The sequence below is a fragment of the Psammomys obesus genome, unplaced genomic scaffold, assembly GCF_907164565.1.
Source record: "Psammomys obesus unplaced genomic scaffold, mPsaObe1.curated_primary_1811, whole genome shotgun sequence".
NCBI lineage: Eukaryota > Metazoa > Chordata > Mammalia > Rodentia > Muridae > Psammomys > Psammomys obesus.
Window position 1 is genome coordinate 1,206,426 of NW_026587759.1, and position 20,446 is coordinate 1,226,871.

The window sequence follows — 20,446 nt, forward strand, 5'->3', positions numbered from 1 at the left end:
CCAAACCTCTCTATCCACCTTGCCCAAACCTCTCTATCCACCTTGCCCAGGTATGTTGGCATTTTATTAGTTAAACAGAGAGGCAAAGTTTACAACATCATTTGGGGAGTGTGTGTGTTCGCTTGTAACAAGCAGTCCTCAGGGGTGAAAGTGATTAACTTTAAATTAGACAGAACCAGATCAACCTCCAACACTGGACCCTTTCTACATAAAAGCTAGGCATGTCAGCATACATCTAGAACTTGAGTACTGGTTGGTGGTGGGTGAGGAGGGACAAGTGAGTCTATGGAGTTTGTTTCAAGCCAGCTTAGATAAACTGATGAGTCTAGGTTCAGTAAGCTACCCTGTCTCAAAAGACAAGGTGAATAGTGATCAAGCAAGATAATATACTCTTGCCTTGCCTCTGTGCACATGTGCACATGCCTCCACATACACACACCATGTATACAGATAACACACATACATATGCACACAAAGTTTCAAATCAGCTACTTGGATTATAAAACAAGACCAAAGAAATGCTGACAGCAAGAAACTCACATTCCTCACGAATTCATACACAGACTAAAAGTGAAATACCAGAAAATTATATTCTAAGCAGATTAAGCGGAAACAAGCAGGAGAATCTATATTCATATCAAACAAAACATACAAGACAAAATGTTCAGAAGAGACAAAAATGAGGTCAGTTTATATGGACAAAAGAAACTGTGCTTTCCATCACTGAAAAAACTGAAAGAATTTTAAAGAAGAAAAGGTTGATTTTGGCCCATGGTGTCAGAGGTTTCAGCTAATGCTAGTTTTCTCCACTGCTTTGGCATTGGAGGTATGCGAGACAGAAACAGCATGGCAATGAATGCAGAAGCTGTTCCTTTAATAACAGAGAAGAAGCAGAGGGAAGAGATATGGACAGGGCAAGATACAGCCCCTAGAACATGCCTCCAGTGAAATATTTACTGTAAGTAGTACCCATGACTTAAGATTACCAGTACCCCCGAAAACAGGTCCATTATCTGGGGACCAAGCCTTTAGCCCATGAGCCTGTGGAGAACATTTCACATCTAAACCATAAGAGGAACAATCCAGTAAGGAGACATATGGTTATAAATATGTGTAAATTGAAAGTCGGATCACTCAATCTTATTAAACAAATACTACACAGAATAAAAGGAGATAAAGATACAATACAATAATAGTGGGTGACTTTAGTATCCCTGCTCTCACCACCGGATAGATCATCATGACAAAAATATCAACAAAGAAACATTAAATATACTAACGGTCAATGATTTAACAAATATCTACACAATATTCCATACAACATAGCAAAACACACATTCTTTTAGTCAACACATAAAACACTATTTTCCAAAACATATTTAAGTCATTAATACAAGCTTTACAAATATAAAAAATGCGAAATGGAGAAAAGAGAGGGAAAGAAAGTATAGGGCAACATAATCTTTTTAATTCTTGAATATCTCTAAAATGTATTAGATGCAAAAAAACATAAAAGATATTTAAAAATTTAACTCAAAAATATATTTAAAAAAATATCATCTAGCTGAGTGTGGTGGTGCATGCCTATAATCCCAGCACTCAGGAGGCAGAGGCAGGAGAATCACTGTGAGTTCGAGGCCAGCCTGGTCTACAAAGCGAGTCCAGGACAACCAAGTCTACACAGAGAAACCCTATCTTGAAAAACTAAAATAACCATCATCTAACATCATTAAATCAGTTTTATAACAAGGATGCTAGGATGGTTTTTACATTTGCAAGCCAATACATTTAACACAGAGTATAAACAGAATTAAGACAAAAAATGGCATGATCATCTATATCAATGCAGAAGAAAGCTATGAAATGAAATTATATCATGTGGAAAAATTAAAACTAGAACTTGAGGTCATCCTGCTGAAAAAGACGACAAAAGACACAGAAAGAAGAGTATGTGTTGTCTCATACGGAGACTAAAATGACTTTTTAAAAAAGACCTAAACTATTGAGAGTAGTGCTAGGAAGGGGCAAGGGACTGGTGCAAAGATGAAGAGGGTGGGTCAGATAAAGATGCAGTATAATATAATGTATGGAAATGCACAATGGTAAGTCTTTCATGTTAACCAATGTGTGATTCCAGTCAAAGTTTTGTTAGAGAGGTAAGAAAGCCCTCTAGCTTTGAAGTCTGAAGGAGAGAGAAAACACTGAGTATCTACTGTCATAACGTCATCTTGAAGCAGCTCTTCTGCACAGTAAACTAGTTAGGTTCCCTTTAGCTTTCTGGAATATGCTGCTGTCCTACTTGGCTTCATTGTTGTCATCATTAGTAATACAGAACAGGTTGAATGAATAAGCCTGCTGCATTTCTCAGTTCTGCAAATTTTATTTAAACATTTTTCCATATTTAGGATAAGGAATTAATCGCCTCCCATGACTCAGTGTTTCCTCACAGGAAGGGCTTTTTAAATTAGAACATGAAGATTATTGACTATGTCAGATGTGTTACTTTTTGTCTGTGGCTTTTATTGGTACAGGCCGTCTGTGTTAATGCTGTGCTTGGAAAGATAAAGAGCATTTTCCAAGAAGAAGAATCCATAAGGCAAAATAGAGAGAGTGAGAATTTTCGGAAAGCCTTTTCTGAGCCTGTGCTTCCAACGCCCGTATTTTCTGAAGGTGAAATCAAAGCGAAACCTTACAGGTCATTGCCAGAGAAGACTGAGAACCTTGCAGGCCACCCCAAGCCTCCTGCCAACAAGCAGAGTAACAAGATCCAGGTTTTACACTCCGTGTTTGACCAATCAGCTGAGCTGAATGAATGAGAAATATGAACAGATACCACTTTATAGAGAGTGCAATAGTTATCTATCCACATGCATTTCATCAGACATACCAGAAGACCAGTTCAGATATGCTGAATGCTCTTTTAAAAGGGGATAGAGCAGCAAAAAGGCTATGGCATCATTCTCTTGTATTTATATGACAGAGACAATAAAATGAATCTTGACGTACAATATATGTATGCCTATCCAGTGTTTTTAACTTTTATTTTCATAAGTATATGTGTAGGTATCTGCACAGGCCAGAAAATAGTGTCAGGTCTCCAGGAGCTGCCTGACACGGATGCTGGAACCCAAACCTGGTCCTGTGGAAGAGCAGAATGTGCTCTTAATCACTGACCATACTGTTATAGAAAATACTTAGCCATACAACATTTATAATAAGAGAATTCATATTCTGTTGTATTCATACTGTTTATAATATAGATGTATTCAAATTCATTTATATGTTAAGAATTGTTTTGAATGTTTATCTGGAAAGAAAAATATCATAACAAAATGCTGTATATATTTAGGGGCTGGAGAGATGGCTCAGTAGTTAAAAGCTCTTGCTGCTCTTGCAGAGAACCCAGATTAGGTTCTCAGCCTCTCTGACTGAGAACTGTCTATAACTGCAGGCTCTGATGCCCTCTTCTGGTGTGTGGTGCATATACATACAGGCAGACAGAAACTGTTTAAAACAATGCTTACATATCTTTTTCAGAGAAAGTAAAAAAAAAAAAAAGTTTCTATTTGCAGGCTCTAGAGCTGAGTCCTCCTCCTGACTCACTTGTGAAATTATAAAGGACTTGATGTTTATAGATACAAAAGCTTATAAAACAAAATGTTACTTGCAAATCTGGGGAGATTTATGTGATAGGACAAGATGTGATAAGGTTGTTATTTGATAATAGAGTTTGGCTATATCCCCATTCCAGCTCTGAATTTCTGGGTCAAATGATCCTATTACCTCAGCCTCCTGAGAAGCCAGGACTATAGGCGCTTGCCACTGAGCCTGGCAAAATGACCACTTTTTTTTTTTTTTAAAGATTTATTTATTTATTGTGTATACTGTGTTCTGCCTCCATGTACACCTGCAGGCCAGAAGAGGGCACCAGGTCTCGCTGGGAATTGAACTCAGGACCTTTGGAAGAGCAGCCAGTGCTCTAAACCTCTGAGCCATCTCTCCAGCCCCAAAATGACCACTTTTATTTCCAAATTTAAAGACAAATTAGAACAATGAACCCAGTCCATAAGTGGCAGTCATCACTTCCATTGGCTCATGACAGAAATGCTGCTATACATGGCCCTATAAACTGAGGTCCTAGTTTTTGCCTAAAGGAATGACTTTGATTTCTCCAGGCACTTTACACTCTAACACATGGTAAAATTTTGTGGCCGGTAAATCTCCCCTCAGAGATGGCACATTTCTTGAACCCCATGAGTAGCTCAGCTGTTCGTGTAAACACTATTGAAGCCCAAACCTGGCTTATTAGTACTTCCACAAATAAGTAACAAATGTCTTCTATCACATAACCCATATCCCAAAAGAAAAGGAAATGCAATAATTCACAGCAAAAGGTCCAAGCACTTGTGAGCCAAACTTCAGTCCTCAGAAAGAGCAGCAAGTACACTTAGCCACTGAGCCATCTTGCCAGGAATCCCAACCTCTCCACCCCAACCCAGGTGAAGTCCTTTAGCATGCTAAGTACTAGGTTAAGATACTTAACTCACCCAAACCATGAAAATTCCTATGCTTTGAGATTTGGTTTTGTTTTTCAATGTATTCGCCCTGAATTCATAACCTACACACCCTTTCTGGCCCCATTTATACCTCCATTTTACTGAGTGCTAAGTTCTGCCTGACAGACACCCAGGGTGTTACCCTAAATCCTGACTAACAATAGGGTCCCAGGCAGCCGGAACAGCCAGGCCACAAATAACTGGTGTAGTAAAACCAGGGCAAGCCAAGTGAACATCAACCCTGCTTGTAGATGCTAAGCAATGAGATGATCCATCTCTGCTGCCCACACATTTATGGGAAACTAGATGTTCCCCACGCACCATGTTCTCTAAAATTCTTTTAAACTTTTATTTGAAAGTACTTTGGCCTATTAAATAGGAGGCTTTACATCTGTCTTGGCTACAGTGTGACAGTGTGTGGCCTTTTTACTTCAAAAATCACCCCTGACAAGAGACAAGTCAAAGATGGGCAGTGGTGGTATACACCTTTGATCCCAGGACTCAGTAGGCAGAGGCAGAGGCAGGTAAATCTCTGTGAATTCGAGGACAGCCTGGTATACAGTTAACTCCAGGATGGACAGGGCTACAAAAAAATTCGGCCCCCCCCCCCCAAAAAAAAGAGACATTTGGTTTTGACATCTAGCACCCGCAGCCCCCTGGATAGGGTCTCACTATGCAGTGCTGGCTGCCTGGGGCTATGTAGACCAGGTTGGCCTCAACTCATAAAGATTCTTCTGCCTCTGCCTCAGAATGCTGGAATCAGAGGTGTATACCACCTAGCTTTAAGTTTTTTGTTTTTTATGTTCAAAATATACATTGCCCTCATGTTTTGGAGGCAATTTTAACAAGTAAAACATGTTAACCATTTGTAAGCAAAAGTACACAACTAAACTTTGGGAATCTCAGTGTACTTAAATTTTACTTTTAAACCTATAAAAACCATAATTAGAGGGGGTAGGCAATCTGTGGACATAGCAATGTGAAAAGAATGCTCGGAACTGGTGAAGCAAGCGATAAGATTCATTCTGCTGTTAACTTTGACCATATGAAAACTTTCCAAAATAAAACCTGCTGTATTTAAGGGGGATCTATTTTCCATTTAAACTTTTCCTGTTTTCTGTTTTATCTGTTATGACTGTGTTTACTCTAAGTTATCTCCATCCTTCTTAAGCTGATTATCTCAAACCTATACTGTACAGATTCCAATCAGTCCTGAGACAGATGGAAAGTACTCTACCGACATCATCAGGCCCCTGAAATCATACCAAAGTAAATGTGCTTTTAGACCTCCCAAATCCAAAACTGTAAGAAACATCTGCTTTTATTTTAATTTACGTGTAAATGACTTGAATGTGCAGGTGCGCACAGAGGCCAGATGAGGGTATCAGATCTCTTGGAGTCAGAATCACAGGCCACAGGTGACTATGAGCCACTTGTGAGTGCTAAGAACCAAACTCAGGTCTTCTCAAAGAATAGCAAGAGCTCTTAGACACTGGCCCTTCTCTCCAGCCCCTGACAAAATCTGTGGTTTTTGAAGATATTTGTATATATGTTGGAAAAAATTCATCTTTGAAACTGAAAAAAAAAAAAAAAATGACCGAAAAGTCTTTTCAAACATACACATTTTTGTTGTTGTTGCTGCCATATATTTTTTTATCAGGAAGAACTTTGAATCACTTTGAATTCTCCAGTGGCATAAAAATCAGAGTCACATTTAAAAGGTTCCTTAGAAAGTGTGACATAAATATTGCCATTATCCACCGTCACGGTATGAATCCTTTGCTTTACGCCTTTGGAGCACCACTTGGGTTTTGCTGATGGGTCTTTAGGGTTTATAGACTGATATAATCCTTCTCCTGTTGCCAAAGTGATTTTGTATTTATGCCAGGGGCAAACTATGCATGACTGTCCATTGAAATCCTGGAGGAGAAAAATAACAGATTAATACTCTTGACATTTCAAGTGTATGACAAATCTGAGTTAGTTAAGAATCCAATGCAGGAGAGCTGGGTTAAAGAACAGCTTCATCTGGGCACAGGGGTCTTTTCTGAGACTGATACTCCAACCAAGGACCATGCATGGAGATAACCTAGAACCCCTGCACAGATGTAGCCCATGGCAGTTCAGTGTCCAAGTGGGTTCCATAGTAATGGGAACAGGGAACATCTCTGGCATGAACTGATTGGCCTGCTCTTTGATCACCTCCCCCTGAGTGGGGAGCAGCATTACCAGGCCATAGAAGAAGACAATGCAGCCACCCTTGATGAGATCTGACAGACTAGGATAAGAAGGAAGGGGAGGAAGACCTCCCCTATCAATGGACTGGGGGAGGGACATGGGTGGAGAAGGAGGAGAGAGGGTGGGATTGGGAGGGGAGGAAGGAGCTACAGGGGGGATACAACGTGAATAAATTGTAATTAATAAAAAATTAAAATAAAAAAAAAGAACAGCTCCAGGAGCAGGCATGAACCTGTCATCCCAGTACTGAGGAGATGAGGCAGAAGGACCTTGAACTTGAGGCCAGCCTGGACTGAGTCAGGAACAAGGATGAGCATGCCAGTGAAACAATTAAGCAGGTGAAGGCACTGGCCTCTAAGCCTGATCTGGGTTCAATCAGTGGAGCCTGATGAAGACCAGAGCGGCCTCTGCAGAGTGATCCTCTTTGCTCACAGGGATCGTCCATACATGCCAAGAGTCCTAGATTGTGGCTCACATGTTGAGTAGTAAATTCTTTATAGGCTAAAACACTGGAGACAATTCTATAGCATTCTCAACATATGCTTACAGCCCAGTGCACCAGAATCAGAGGAATGTTAACTTGGGTTCCCATAGAGGTTTCAGCAAAGAGTCACATTTTTATAACTTAAATACATGCCCTGTAACATAAGGAACAAGAACAGATATAGTTACCAGGCAAATAGCAAGTGCATAGAGAATGAAACTCAGGTTTGTTCTTTTCTTAGACAAAACAAAACATAACAAAACCCACAACCAAATAGAAGACAGAAATTAGATAACTAAGAAGGCAAAGACGATTTCCCCAAATTCTTCAGATAAGTTTTTAAAATGTAGTTTCTCTAAAATACTTTGAAAACTTTTTATTATATTGAAAATATATACTCATAAAATTCAAGCATGCAATGTATAAATAAAAAGTGAATGCATTAGACTCATTGGAACTACTCCATTTGCTCTTAATACTCACAAATACATTGTGAACATCTCTCCATACCTGCACACATAGGCTTGCTTCATTAATTTAATGGGTGCATAATATTCCTCAACATGACTATGTTATAATGTACTTAATGAGGTGGTCTCAAGTTTTTCATTATAATGATAATATAATAAAGTTTTCCTGTACATAGTCAAACATCTGTGCAATTATATGCATGGGGTAGATTATCTCAGCATACTTGTTAGGCCAAAAGATATTCATAGTTATTATTTATCTGCAAAATAGTTTTCTTTGCATTTTATGATATGACTAGGTAAGAACAGAGGCAATCATTTTCAAAGCACTAAAGTAGAATTGAATATAAATTATTAATCTTTGAATAAGGAATATATAATAAAATAAGAATATAGGAAACATCCGAGTTTGCTTAGAGTAAATTTAGTTTTACATACCTCAATTTCTCCCAAGTGTAAGGGTCCTCCAGAATCTGAAAAGGAATTGATATATCTATTCATGAAACTGAATTTTTATAGTTTAATGAGGAACAAATACAAATTCCATAAATGAAAATAAATCTTACGGTAGCAGCGAATGTCCATAGCATGATATTCCCCTTTATGGTAGAAAATGACCACTTCTCTGTCATGGACAACAGCTGTCATTCTTTCTGACTTTCTAATGTCATCTTCTCTGCCAACACAGACAGAAGTGTACTTCTTTTCATCATCTTGTTCAGAGATTTGAAGGTCCATGCTATTTAGTGAGGAGAGAAAGAAGACAAGTCAGGAAAGGATGTGAGGAGGAAAACGAAAGAGAAAAACTGTGTTTTCTCTCTAGTCTGGATTTCTTGGAACTAATGGATGCATTTTTCTATAGGTATACAGAATAAAACATTTATAAGCACTAGATTATGCTCATCTTTACCTTGATTTAGGGACCCAACATCTGCTAAACCAAGGAAGACTTCCCACTATCGGGGAAGACATTAGTCACTTTCAATACTTAAGAAGGAACTTTTGGAGCAGATGCCTAAGCCTAAAGAGCCTAAAGCTTCACTGCACTTTCATTTCCTATCACAGTCAATATGAAAGAACATCCAGTTGTTCTTCGCACTGTTTTTGTCTGGTGAAGGAGTCCCATAGATTCTTGGATGCCCTGCTGCTCTGGCCACTTGAAGTGCATGAACACATGGCCAACTTTTGTTCATCCAACTAGATAACTACTCTGTGCAAGAGGAGAGAGGGGTGAATAGATTATTCCATTTTTACAAAAAGACACTAAGATGATTTTTTCCCTTTGGATAACTTATACAAGAGAATTGTAGACTATGCATTTTTTTTCTTAGAACAAATATTCAGCCTTTTTAATTGGAAAGTGACTCGGTAGCTTCCACACACTTTAAGACTATAATCACAGTCTGTTGACTCCATGTGAGCAGAACTAAAATGACAGCAGTGTTGAGACTTTAGGAGCCTACTGTGAGCTCACAAAGTAAGCTCACCCCTAACAGAAGATGTTACGGTACAGGGGCCGGTAGGTGCCTGGACTGTTTGTTACCTTGCAGCAGAGCTACTTCAATTCCTTTATTAGGTGAGAAAATGAAAGCTTACAACAGATGACAGAGGTTACAGTGCCACGGTAACATGTAATCACAACTGTTCACACTGACAGAGAAGCTGCTCAAGGAATGACTGCAGGTAATCTTCAAAGGCCACCACAGAATTACAAATGAGCTCTTTCCACATTCTCCTTCAGAGCTTTCTCCTCGTTATAGACATCATTTTATGGAGGTTTTCCAATCAATGACTATGTGATTGTCACTTTGGGAGTTAGGACATGCAAGCTTTCTGCTATCTCCAGGACTGTGTTCTACATAGTATGATTGATAGAGAATGGATATATAAATACGGATGACATTAAAGTAAATCATGATGAAATTACATTGGTTGACAGGGTGAGGAAATTTTGCAAAGAACTGTAGAGTAACTGAGCTAATCAAGTTGAAGCCCCTCCCCTAAAAGGAGCCAGATATGCAAAGCACTGGCAGAAGAGAAATCCATGCAAAAGACAGAGTGACAGCCTTACGGAGAGAAAAGGCTTGTTTAATCTGAGGAACCAAACATAAAGTGGAGGATAATGAGCAAGATTGGCCATCTCTTGGTTACAGGTAAGAGCTGGTTGTATCGCAATAGTGGTGACAGAGGCAAGGACAGCTGTTCTAGGAGCACTGGGAAGTCACCAGCATAGAAGTTTTACATGTTCCCACTTTAATGACAGTGCTCCAGGCTCTCTGGAAAGTGGGTGCTAACAGAACAAGTATGAAAACACAATAGAAAGCTGCTACAGTGAGGCACCACAGCCAGAGCGAGCTGGCTACAGTGTTTCTGATGTGGGAGGGAGAAGCAACCAATCCCTAGAGCAAGTCCCATTTACAGGACAGTAGAAGACAGCACAAGGGGCAAGACCAGTACAGAGAGGCGAGACCACACCTAATAACTGCTAATCAAATGACGATAATCTACTTTATCACCTGCCTCAAATTGCAGGTAGGTAATAACCAGAGAAAACAAAAGGCAGTCAATGAGGTAAATTGATGTAAATGATAAATTCATGTAAATTTGATAAATGATAAATTAAATGATAAAAATGATAAATTCAGGTAAATTCATGTAAATGATAAATGAAAAAAACTGGGGCTTCCCAGGAAACTATATTGTTCTAAAACTGGTTGTTAGCAAAATGTTCAGACTATCCTGCTTCCTTTCTATAAACTTACTTTTTTTAAAATTAAATAACCAAATATTGGTTATTATCTAAGTGAAACGTATAACCATTACAAGCCCCTTTTTAGCCTATACTTCTAAATTTTGTCTGGTATTTCATTCTGTGTATCAAAGGTAGACATTAAAAGGTAAACAAATCTGGCACGGTGGTGCACGCTTTTAATCCCAGCACTCAGGAAGGCAGAGACAGGCAGATTCTTGTGAGTTCGAGGCAAGCATGGTCTACAAAGAGAGTCCAGGACAGCCAAGGTTACACAGAGAAACTGTCTTGAAAAACAAAATACAAAAACAAACAAACAAAAAAGGCTAAAGAAAAAAATCAGGACTAAGAAATTATTCAATATTATCCACAGAGACAGTCTCAAGGGCTACAGGTCTGACTTACCCTCAAGAATAACATTTTATAACATGTGCCACTCCGCAGATGTTCTTCAAGATGCAAAGCAACGCAGCCAGATGTTTACAAGACATGCTTGGTTTTGAGCCAGGTCTCATGTGTCTTAGGCTGCCTTGCACCCCTGATCTTCCTGCCTCCATTTCCCTAATATTACAGGCCTTAGATACCACACCAGGTTAATGCAGTGCTTGGGATCAAATCCAGGGCTTGTGCATACATGGAAAGCACTCTAACAACTAAGCTATATCTCTAGCACCAAATGCTATGTGTACGTTTTCAATACCCAAATACTTATTTGATCATCTTAAAAGCCCTCAATGGATGTTTACATCGGACATAGCCTTCCAAATCAAAAATAAAATAATTCTAAAGATTTAGCAATCCTAGGTTTTAAATAATATCCTTTTTTTTTTTGGTTTTTATTTTATGTGTATGTCTGTGCACCACATGTTCATGCCTGACTGGGGCTTGAGGAGGCCAGGAGACAGCGTCCAATCCCTGGATCTGGAGTTAGAGAGGATTGTACATATCAGGTGGGTGCTGAAGTCAAGCCCGGTTCCTCTTCGAGAGCGGCCAGTGCCCATAAACCACCAGTCCAGCACAGCCAGTGCTCGTAAACCACCAGTCCAGCGCGTCCAGTGCCCATAAACCGCCAGTCCAGCACGGCCAGTGCCCATAAACCGCCAGTCCAGGGCGGCCAGTGCCCATAAACCGCCAGTCCAGCATGGCCAGTGCTCGTAAACCACCAGTCCAGGGCGGCCAGTGCCCATAAACCGCCAGTCCAGCGCGGCCAGTGCCCGTAAACCGCCAGTCCAGCGCGGCCAGTGCCCGTAAACCACCAGTCCAGTGAGGCCAGTGCTCACAAACCGCCAATCCAGCGTGGCCAGCGCCTGTAAATCACCAGTCCACAGCAGCCAGTGTCCATAAACCGCCAGTCCAGAGCAGCCAGTGCCCGAAAACCACCAGTCCAGTGAGGCCAGTGCCCGTAAACCGCCAGACCAGCGCCTTAGCACCTTTCAGTTTCACATTAGCAATATTATAATTGTATGAATTTTTTATGACAGTATAAGGTTTACAACTTTGCCTTACGCAGGATAAAGAATTAAATATGGAAAAGGAAATGAAGTGAATGAGAATGATGTCCCACATTATCAGTAGAAACTCCACTGCTATTAAACACAGCAAAAAGTATACTGTGAAATGCTCCTAGTGTTAAGAACGTACAGTTGTGTAAAACCGAAAACACTGTGAATCACACGTTAACGTCAATACTCCAGTTGTATGAAGACGACCCTCACAACCTACCTTCTAAACAACACTGATGCTGCCAGCTTCACAAGGAGTTAACACACCTTTTACTTGACCAAACAGGAAGCTACCCTCCTGGAGCCTTTCAGCCTGAGGCTACATTTTGCCGGTAAGTTCCCCACACATCCAATTTGTTTAATGGAGAACTTGGACCTAGATTATATGACTCCAACCCATCAACCTTACAATGCCAGGAGGGAAAAACTATGACTCAATTAAAAGCAAGCGTGCAAAAACAGAAAACATTTACTTAGAAATAAAATCTCTAGGCAGTTTATTAGAAGGGAGCTTTAGAAAAGGGAATTTACAGCCAGGCGTGGTGGCGCACCGCTATAGTCCCGGCACTCAGGGAGGCAGAGGCAGGTGAATCTCTGTGAGTTCAAGGCCAGCCTGGTCTACAGAGCAAGTACAGAAGAGCATAGGCAACACAGAGAAACCCTGTCTCAAAACACAAAAAGCAACAAACAAACAAAAATAATATTAAAAGAAAAGGGAATTTACTGACGAACAATGGGGCAACTAAGCCAGGTGGAAGTCTGAGTGCACCACAAGCCTGGGTTCTAGAACATGCATGAATGAAAGGAGAATGTCTGCACTGATAGGGTTCTCAGAACTGAGAGCTTTCATACAATGTATAAACTTTACACAAATTAAGTTTAGGAACTACTCTGGAATTTGCAGTCAACCCTTGCTCTAGTTACCCTAGATGGGCTGGGTTGAACCTCAGCTGACCAGCAAATGCTGGAGTTCTGTCCCCACCATGTGGGTTGGGGGTGGGTACTTAATTTGGCATTTGACTGTTGCGGTGGTTCTAACAGGAATGGCTCTCATAGACCTAGTGTTTGAATGCTTGGCCCATGGGGAGTGGTATTATTACGTGTGGCCTTCTTGGATGACGTGTGTCACTGTGGAGACAGCTTTGCGGTCTCATACAGTCTGACTGCATGCTGCCATGTTTCCCACCATGGTGATAATGAACTAACCTCTGAAGTACATGTCATCCTGCCTCAAATGTTTTCTCTCATAAGAGTTGCTATTGGTGTCTCTTCACAACAATAAAACCCAAACTAACACAACTGTTATTTGAAAAACTATGATATATGCTCTTTTACAGAATTATTCCACAATAAAATAAGCAAAAATAACTGTAACAAAAAAAGCAAGGGGCCAGGTGTGGTGGCACACATCTTTAATCCCAGCACTCAGGAGGCAGAGGCAAGCACATCTCTTTGAGTTCAAGGCTAGCCTGGTCTACACAGTGAGTTCCAGACCAGCCAGGGCTGTTTAATAAGACTCTGTCTTAGGAGAAATAAAAAGGTAAAGGAGATCATCACCATAATTTGGGGGTGTTTGTGGCTGATGAGAAGCTGGAAATTCCTGTATCTACGGTCATCTGGTTTGGGTTGATTTGGTCAAAAAAACAAATTCCTAGTGGGAACATTCACCCTCAGAGCTGGAACTACAGCCTTATCAGATTTCATGGAAAGAACACAAAGAAACCAAATGGTAAAAAAAAAAAAAAAAAAAGTGAAACAAGTAGAAAATGGGGAAATAGGCTGAAGTAAAAGGAAAGAAATTTTAATATGCAACACACATACCCTACAAAGTAAAATACAGGACATGTGAAGAACTGTGGACAGTAAATAAGCAAAGTGGTCAGAAGACATGAACAAAGAGTTCACAGATGAGGAATTCCTAGTGGGCAATAGATATGTGAAGATGTTTAACCTCATTGGGAAGATGAAAGCAAATGCAAAGCAAATCCCAAGCTAGAATATTTCCACCCCGCAAACTAGCAAAAACGTTAGAGAAGATAGGCAGGAATATGGCATAACCCCTAGGATGGCATAAGCTAGTCTCAGTGCATCTTGGCCTCACCCAGTAAAGTCTAACATTCATGACCCAATATCCCACTTGAGGAATGTCAGAAGAATGACCACACCAGCAAACGACAAGAAACAACACAGATCATTAGTTGTGGGGTGAATAATTTGTGTATTCATTCAGTGGAATGCTGTATAGCAGTAGAAATAAACTTGTTTATAAAATGTGAAAGTAAGCTTTCCTTTTTTATCATATGCGAAAGCACGTAGCAGGTCACTCACGAATGCATGCTTTTAAAATATTTCATTATTATTTAATTAGTCTTGGTATTCTGTCTGCAGGTAATCTGCACATTGCGTGCATGTCAGGTGCCCCAGGAGCTGGAAGGCAGCATCAGATCCCCTACAACTGGAGTTACAGACAGTTTAAATGACCATATGGATGCAGGATGCTGAGTTCACATTCTCGGGAAGAGCCGAAGCACCCTTAAGAGCTGAGCCATCTCCCTGGGTCCCATGAATACGTTTATAGGATAAACTTACAGAGAAAAGCAAGAGGATAATACAAATATTCTCAGAAATGTTCTTATTTCTTATAGTTAATGTTATTCTTTTTAGTATTCAAGTCGAATACTTTATATCTTTGTTGAAAACTCAAGAAAAACAGGGGTTTGTATCAAAGCATTTACCTCTGATTACAGGAATGAACTATTACAGAATTTTGTACAGCTTTTGTCAAAACGTAGTAGTAGATAAGAAGTTAGATATACACACACACACGAAAAAAATAACAAAATCTAATACATTTAGACTAACTCTAAAAGTTAATCATTCCTGACAACCAAACAAGTAAAACCAAACACAAGCCTCCCTCAAATTTCAGTGTTTGAACACAGAACATTTACAAGGTTTGCCTCCAAACAAGAACAATGTAGTGAACTTTGAAGGGACTGATAAGAAAGGAACAGGAAGGGCTCTAAGTGATAACAATTTCAGAGAATTATGACTATAGCCTTGCATATGCTTAGGAAAGTATTACTTTTCAAATAACAGTTTTCTTAATGTGTCATAAATGGTACTACTTTTGGTATGTGATGATTACTTAAAATTTACACTCACATTGTTCTTAATTAAATACTGTGAATATCACAATCCATTCAAACAATGAGTTCATGTGTTCACCATTAAGACTGTTTTGTTAATCTTGTTAATTAATTAATTTTGTTAATCTTATAAACTATTCAGGCAAGCCAACATATGCCTACATATTTCCTCCACTTTAATAATGTAGAACCTTTTTTAAGTATAGTGTTCTTACACTGGCAGAAAAAATTTACGTATTTACAGCATACAACATGATGTTCTGAAGCACACATACACTGTGGAATGACTAAGTTTAGCTAGTTAATAAGTGAGTTCCCATACATAATTAACATACTGTGATGAGAACAGTTTACATGCACTTGGCTTTTTCAAAAATCCAATATATTATTCACCACAGTCACCCTGTGTACAATAGAGCTAAAATAACAGATTCCTTTAACTAAATAAAGGGAAGCAGAAAGTTAGCCAGGTACCCTAACTGAGGAATAGATTTCCGTAAACTTTAGTTCTCTGTTCCACCATTCCCTTAAAAAAAAAAAAAAAAGTGGGGTTTTGTTTGTAGATCCCTAATATTAGGTTTCTTAAAGTGAGAATTTCATAAAATTACATATTAGCTAAGCAGATGTCAGTTTTAGACACCTTTCTAATGCAGACATTTCATTCAAGTGTACATTTACTGGAGATAAAAGACATGAAACTAAAGGTACTCACGTGTCGCTCCTCTTGAGCAATGACTATGATGCGCTTACTAAGAGTGGGGACTCGTATCACCCATTACCAAGCTTATCTCAAGGGTGACGCCCTCGCTGTTAGGCTCAGGGAGGGGAAATTCGTTAGTCAATTTTCTATCAGTTTGGCTGACAATACGTTAAGACCAGCTACATTTCTTGAGTGACTGACTACTGCTTGGACACTTTACAAGTAAATGTTCATTACTCACAAAAATTGAAGACTCATGAACTAATATGCTGTTTGTTCTTACTTTCGTTTAACTAGCAGCCAGCGATTTGTAAAAAACATGTGGCCTGAAAAAAAAAAATCATCTTGAAAGCCACAAAAACTGTTCAGCAAAAATGTGTAGAGATCTTCATATCGGTGTTGCATACATATTATCAAGAAAGATGGTTCTGAATTTAAATCCAGGAATGCTAATATACTAGACAGTGTTCATAAATATTTAAAGCTGAACACTTGCTAAACTTAAGTCATGCAGCGGAGCAAATTCTCGCCAGTGTCTGGTATTCAAGATTATCAGGAGGGGTCACCTGGATGGGAATCCCGGAATGCTGAATAAGCCTTCATCATAGAGTGTGGGCACGAAAACCGCTTTATTACAACGCAAATGCGCCTCTCCCATTTACAGCGACTCCAGGCAACTCCAGTTGGCTGCCATCGCCACGGCCTCTGGAGCTCGAACACCAGCTGCGCTGGCTAACAAGCCAGCCTGAAGCTGGAGACTGAGCGTCGCAACCACAGCCGTCCCCACCGCCCTCCCAGCGGAGAACATCTGGGGTGCGTGAGACTCCACAAGGATCAGCCTCCAGGGTTCACGTGCACAGTGCCTGCCCCGCTGGCGGCCGAGGCGTCTCGGTGAAGAGTGCACTGGGCTCTTCCCGGAAGAGCCACTACAGACGGCCAGTCCACGAGGGATCGCGCGCCCCAGACCAGACGCCGCGACCGCCGCCAGCCGCCGCAGGAAGTCCACGCCCGGCCCGGCGTCTGGCCGGAAGCAGCGCGCCGGAAAGCTCCGCCCCCGCCCCCGAACCCAGCCCCGCACCGCGAGAACCCAACCCCGCACCGCGAGAACCCAACCTTCAAAGCCGGGGTCCTCGCCCCAGCCCCTCCAGCCGCCTCCCGGAGTCTCTGCGCACGCGCCGGCGGAGGCGCGCCTCCCAGGGGCGGGGCAGGATCACGTGCTCGGAAGTACTGGTTCCCGCCACGCCTCTGAATCCCTAACTCTGGCCTTTCCAGCATCAGGGACATAATTTATTTTTAAAAAGACTATTATTGCTCTCTAAATTGTTGGTCTGTAGATTGGACGGTAAAGTATCCAGATTTCAAATTAAGTCAGCAATCTCATGCCTAAGAATGTACCTTGTAAAAACCCTTGGCAGAAGCCTCGTGACGCACGTAATCCATGTACAGGACTGTATATAGCAACGAAATAATACCTAGAGCGATCATCAGCTCAGGCAGTGGTTGGATAAAATACAACAGGGACGTACGAAAACTTTATAGCCATATACCGCATACCCAAAGGTCCAATTCCATGCTGTAAAAAACATTGGAAGACATAGCATATAGGTTCCCATGTATAATATGGTCTATTTAGTACAAATACATTATTGCTTGAGATGCAAACAAGCAGGTACGTATGTACACTTTTAAAACGTTTTATAAATTAGTGGTTTTAAGTGGTTTTCACTTTCAAAAATTTAACTGTCTATTTCCCTTTTTGTATTTACTTGTATTAAAAACAAAACAGTAAGAGTTCCTCATACTCACGCCCAGATGTGGAAGCTAAGTAAGTTGCAGCTTTACAAAAGTTCTCTGTAAACTGGCACATGGCAAGCACAGGTAGAGCCAGCAGCTGTGGGGGCCGAAGTGGATCACTTGAACACAGAGACCCATTTAAAAAAAAAAAAAAAAAAAAAAAAAAAGCCAGCAAGATGGTTCACAGCATAAACGCACTTGCAAAGCTGTCCACCTGACCTCTTACTCTGACCTCCTTCACACAGGCATGCTGTAGCATGCATGTGCCCTCTCACACAGAACAATAAAGATTTTACAAAATTAATTACACTTTGATGCAATAGCTCATAACCTTGGCTAGGCTCTAGATGTGCCTAGGAATTAAAAAAAAAAAAAAAAGTCTTTTGCCCTGTCTGTACTCCAGATCAATGAAGTAAAATCTTAGAAGGAATTCAATATATTTTTAACTTGCAAAAGTGATTCCACCGTGAACCTAAAATTGAGCATTATAACCTGTATTCAACATACTAACAGTGATTGGGACCTTTAGTGTCCCAAAGGACTGAGGTACCTGAAACTAGGGAATCTTGTTCATTTATTCTGGTGTGTTGCATGCAGTTTTTTTTTTTTTTCAAGGCAAAGTTTTGATATGTGGTGTAGGTTGGTCTCAAACTTGTGAGCTCAAATGAGTCTCTCAAATTACCCTCCAAATCTTTCAAATCATAACACCTACAGATGTGAGCCACCATGTTTGGCTTATAAATAAAAACTGAGACCCAACAGGTAAGCACAGAGAAGTCCAGGATAATAGCCCATTGTTAGTATCCCTGATGCTATTATGTTCACTGTATAGTTTTAGGGTGACCACTAATATTTTATAGAACCATTTGGTTCACTTATCAAACAGGGTAATTATCTAGTTTTGATATATCATTTAATAAAGTCACAAACATTGGAATTAAATAGTATTTGCATTATCTACTGGCTGCCTTATTTTTTTAATATTCATTTTATGTGTCTGTATGTGTTCCTGAGTGTATATATGTGCCCCACATGCATGTAGAGGCCCTCAGAGGTCAAAAGAGGGCATTAGGGCCTTTGAAACTGGAATCACAAGGGGTTGTACGTAAGCTGCTGTGTGTGTTGGGAATTGAAGCTGAGTCCTCTGCAAGAGCTCCTAGCAAGTTCATCATCTCTCCAGGCTTGTTCCAAATTATCTTCTTGACACATAGAGCACATTAGCAGTATCCAGCTTGTGGCATCAAATGGTTAGATAAGGATTTTAATTAGAAATGAAAAGTTTTCTTTTGCTTATTCTAATGTGACATTTAAATTTTTTTAGCTACTTTATGTGTATGAGCATCTTATCTATGTGTATGTCAATGTACCATTTGTGTGTCTGCTTCCTGAGGAAGCCAGAAGAGGACATTTAATCCCCTGAGACTATAGGTATAGACAGTTGTGAGCAGCCATGTGGATGCTGAGAATTGAACTCAGATCCTCTAGAAGAGCAGAATGTTCTTAACCACTGAGCCATCTCTTCAGCCCATAATCTGACATTTTTTTAAAGTGATAAATATTTTAGATCCATTGGCCTTCAATCTGTTTCTAACATACATACATAACATACATTCAACATACATAGCATGAAGAGAAATTTTTCTTTTTATCTTTTCAAAAGTATTAATGTAGTAGTTGGTCTTGTGATAATAATAAATGCTGTAATGGATAGAAGAACAAATCCTTACTTCCCAGGTGCACACACATGAACACACAAAATCATGTGTGCATTAGGTACTAGCAACAGCCCTTAAATCTATGTAAAAGTCTTTTCAGCTGAGTGGATTTCACAACTCCCACTGCTCCCTCTAAGTGTACCTGGGACCATCTTAGGGCACCTTCTACTTTTCTTCTTATAAATGGTTTACATTTTCCCTACCTCTATTCATTCTCCCTCCCTCCCTCTCTCCCTCGCTCTCATTTCTAACCTTAGTCTTCTGGTGACACCCAGTGGTGGCTGGGAAGTCATGCACACCACCCTTTCCACTGTATTCTGGACTCGCAGGCACAGTTTCGAGTGTCACTTCTGAACTTCGGAATGTCCGAGCCCTGCATATTGAGTGATAGGCTGCTTTTAAGCAGATTTTCCAGTACCACGCACTTCCCCTTAGAGAATTTAGACACTGCCTTCATTAGTTTTGTGAGCTGGTGAAGGCTGAATGCTACTAGTTTTCACTACAGAGAGGTTTAAAGAATATTTGCCAATCTGGGTTCCCTACATCCTCAAAACAGATATTTATGCTGGTGCTTTTGTGATGCAAATAAGAAAAAAATAAATGAGGTATTCTGTCTTACTTTTCTATTTTGTGTAAAACCCCAAGACCAAGGCAGATTATAATAATAATAAAAAAAAAAAGCATTTAACTTGGCTTACAGTTTCAGAGGGTTAGAGTCCATGATGAAGCAAAGGCATGTGGGTCTCTGCTGGATAAGGTTGAAGTCTGACATCTCCGGATAGCCATTTATTTGTTCTTGGTCTATGGTGACAGACTCCCTTTTCTCAGCAGGGTTCTAAAAGCCTCCCCTGATCTGGGTGACTCCAGGTCTTGTAAGGAGTGTTATACAACCCTTGGGGCACATTACAGAGCCTTTCCTGATAAGGTTCAGCTAACTATGTATTCCTAGAAATGACTCACCTTGCTGAGGATCTTAGTCTTAATCAGTGACCTTTATTTGTACTTAGACTAATTAAGTACTGTATTCTCTTTCTTGTGATAGGACCATGCTCCTGTATGGAAAATGAGGCACTATACCACTACATGCAA

General features: G+C 40.2%; 2 protein-coding genes across 6 annotated transcripts in view; one reads left to right on the forward strand and one right to left on the reverse strand.

Moving 5' to 3' along the window:
• The window catches only part of Spata9 (spermatogenesis associated 9), a 25,273-nt gene extending 22,457 nt beyond the window's left edge, over nucleotides 1-2,816 (forward strand). Inside the window, exon 5 of the mRNA XM_055604028.1 lies at nucleotides 2,532-2,816. Coding sequence (XP_055460003.1) covers nucleotides 2,532-2,816 — 285 coding nt within the window. The remainder of the gene's footprint in view (nucleotides 1-2,531) is intronic.
• On the reverse strand, nucleotides 664-20,215 carry Rfesd (Rieske Fe-S domain containing). 5 transcript variants are annotated; one of them, XM_055604030.1, is made up of 4 exons: nucleotides 20,056-20,215; nucleotides 8,315-8,487; nucleotides 8,187-8,221; nucleotides 664-6,476 (listed from the first exon to the last, which is right to left on the reverse strand). In XM_055604030.1, exons 1-4 carry the CDS (start codon nucleotides 20,127-20,129, stop codon nucleotides 6,213-6,215), a joined length of 546 nt encoding a protein of 181 aa, XP_055460005.1. In that variant the 5' UTR covers nucleotides 20,130-20,215; the 3' UTR covers nucleotides 664-6,212. The 5 variants fall into 5 exon arrangements, with proteins under 5 accessions (XP_055460005.1, XP_055460006.1, XP_055460004.1 ...); XM_055604031.1 differs by lacking the exon at nucleotides 20,056-20,215 and adding an exon at nucleotides 16,962-17,031; XM_055604029.1 differs by lacking the exon at nucleotides 20,056-20,215 and adding an exon at nucleotides 16,415-16,843.
• Nucleotides 20,216-20,446: the final 231 nt, after the last annotated feature.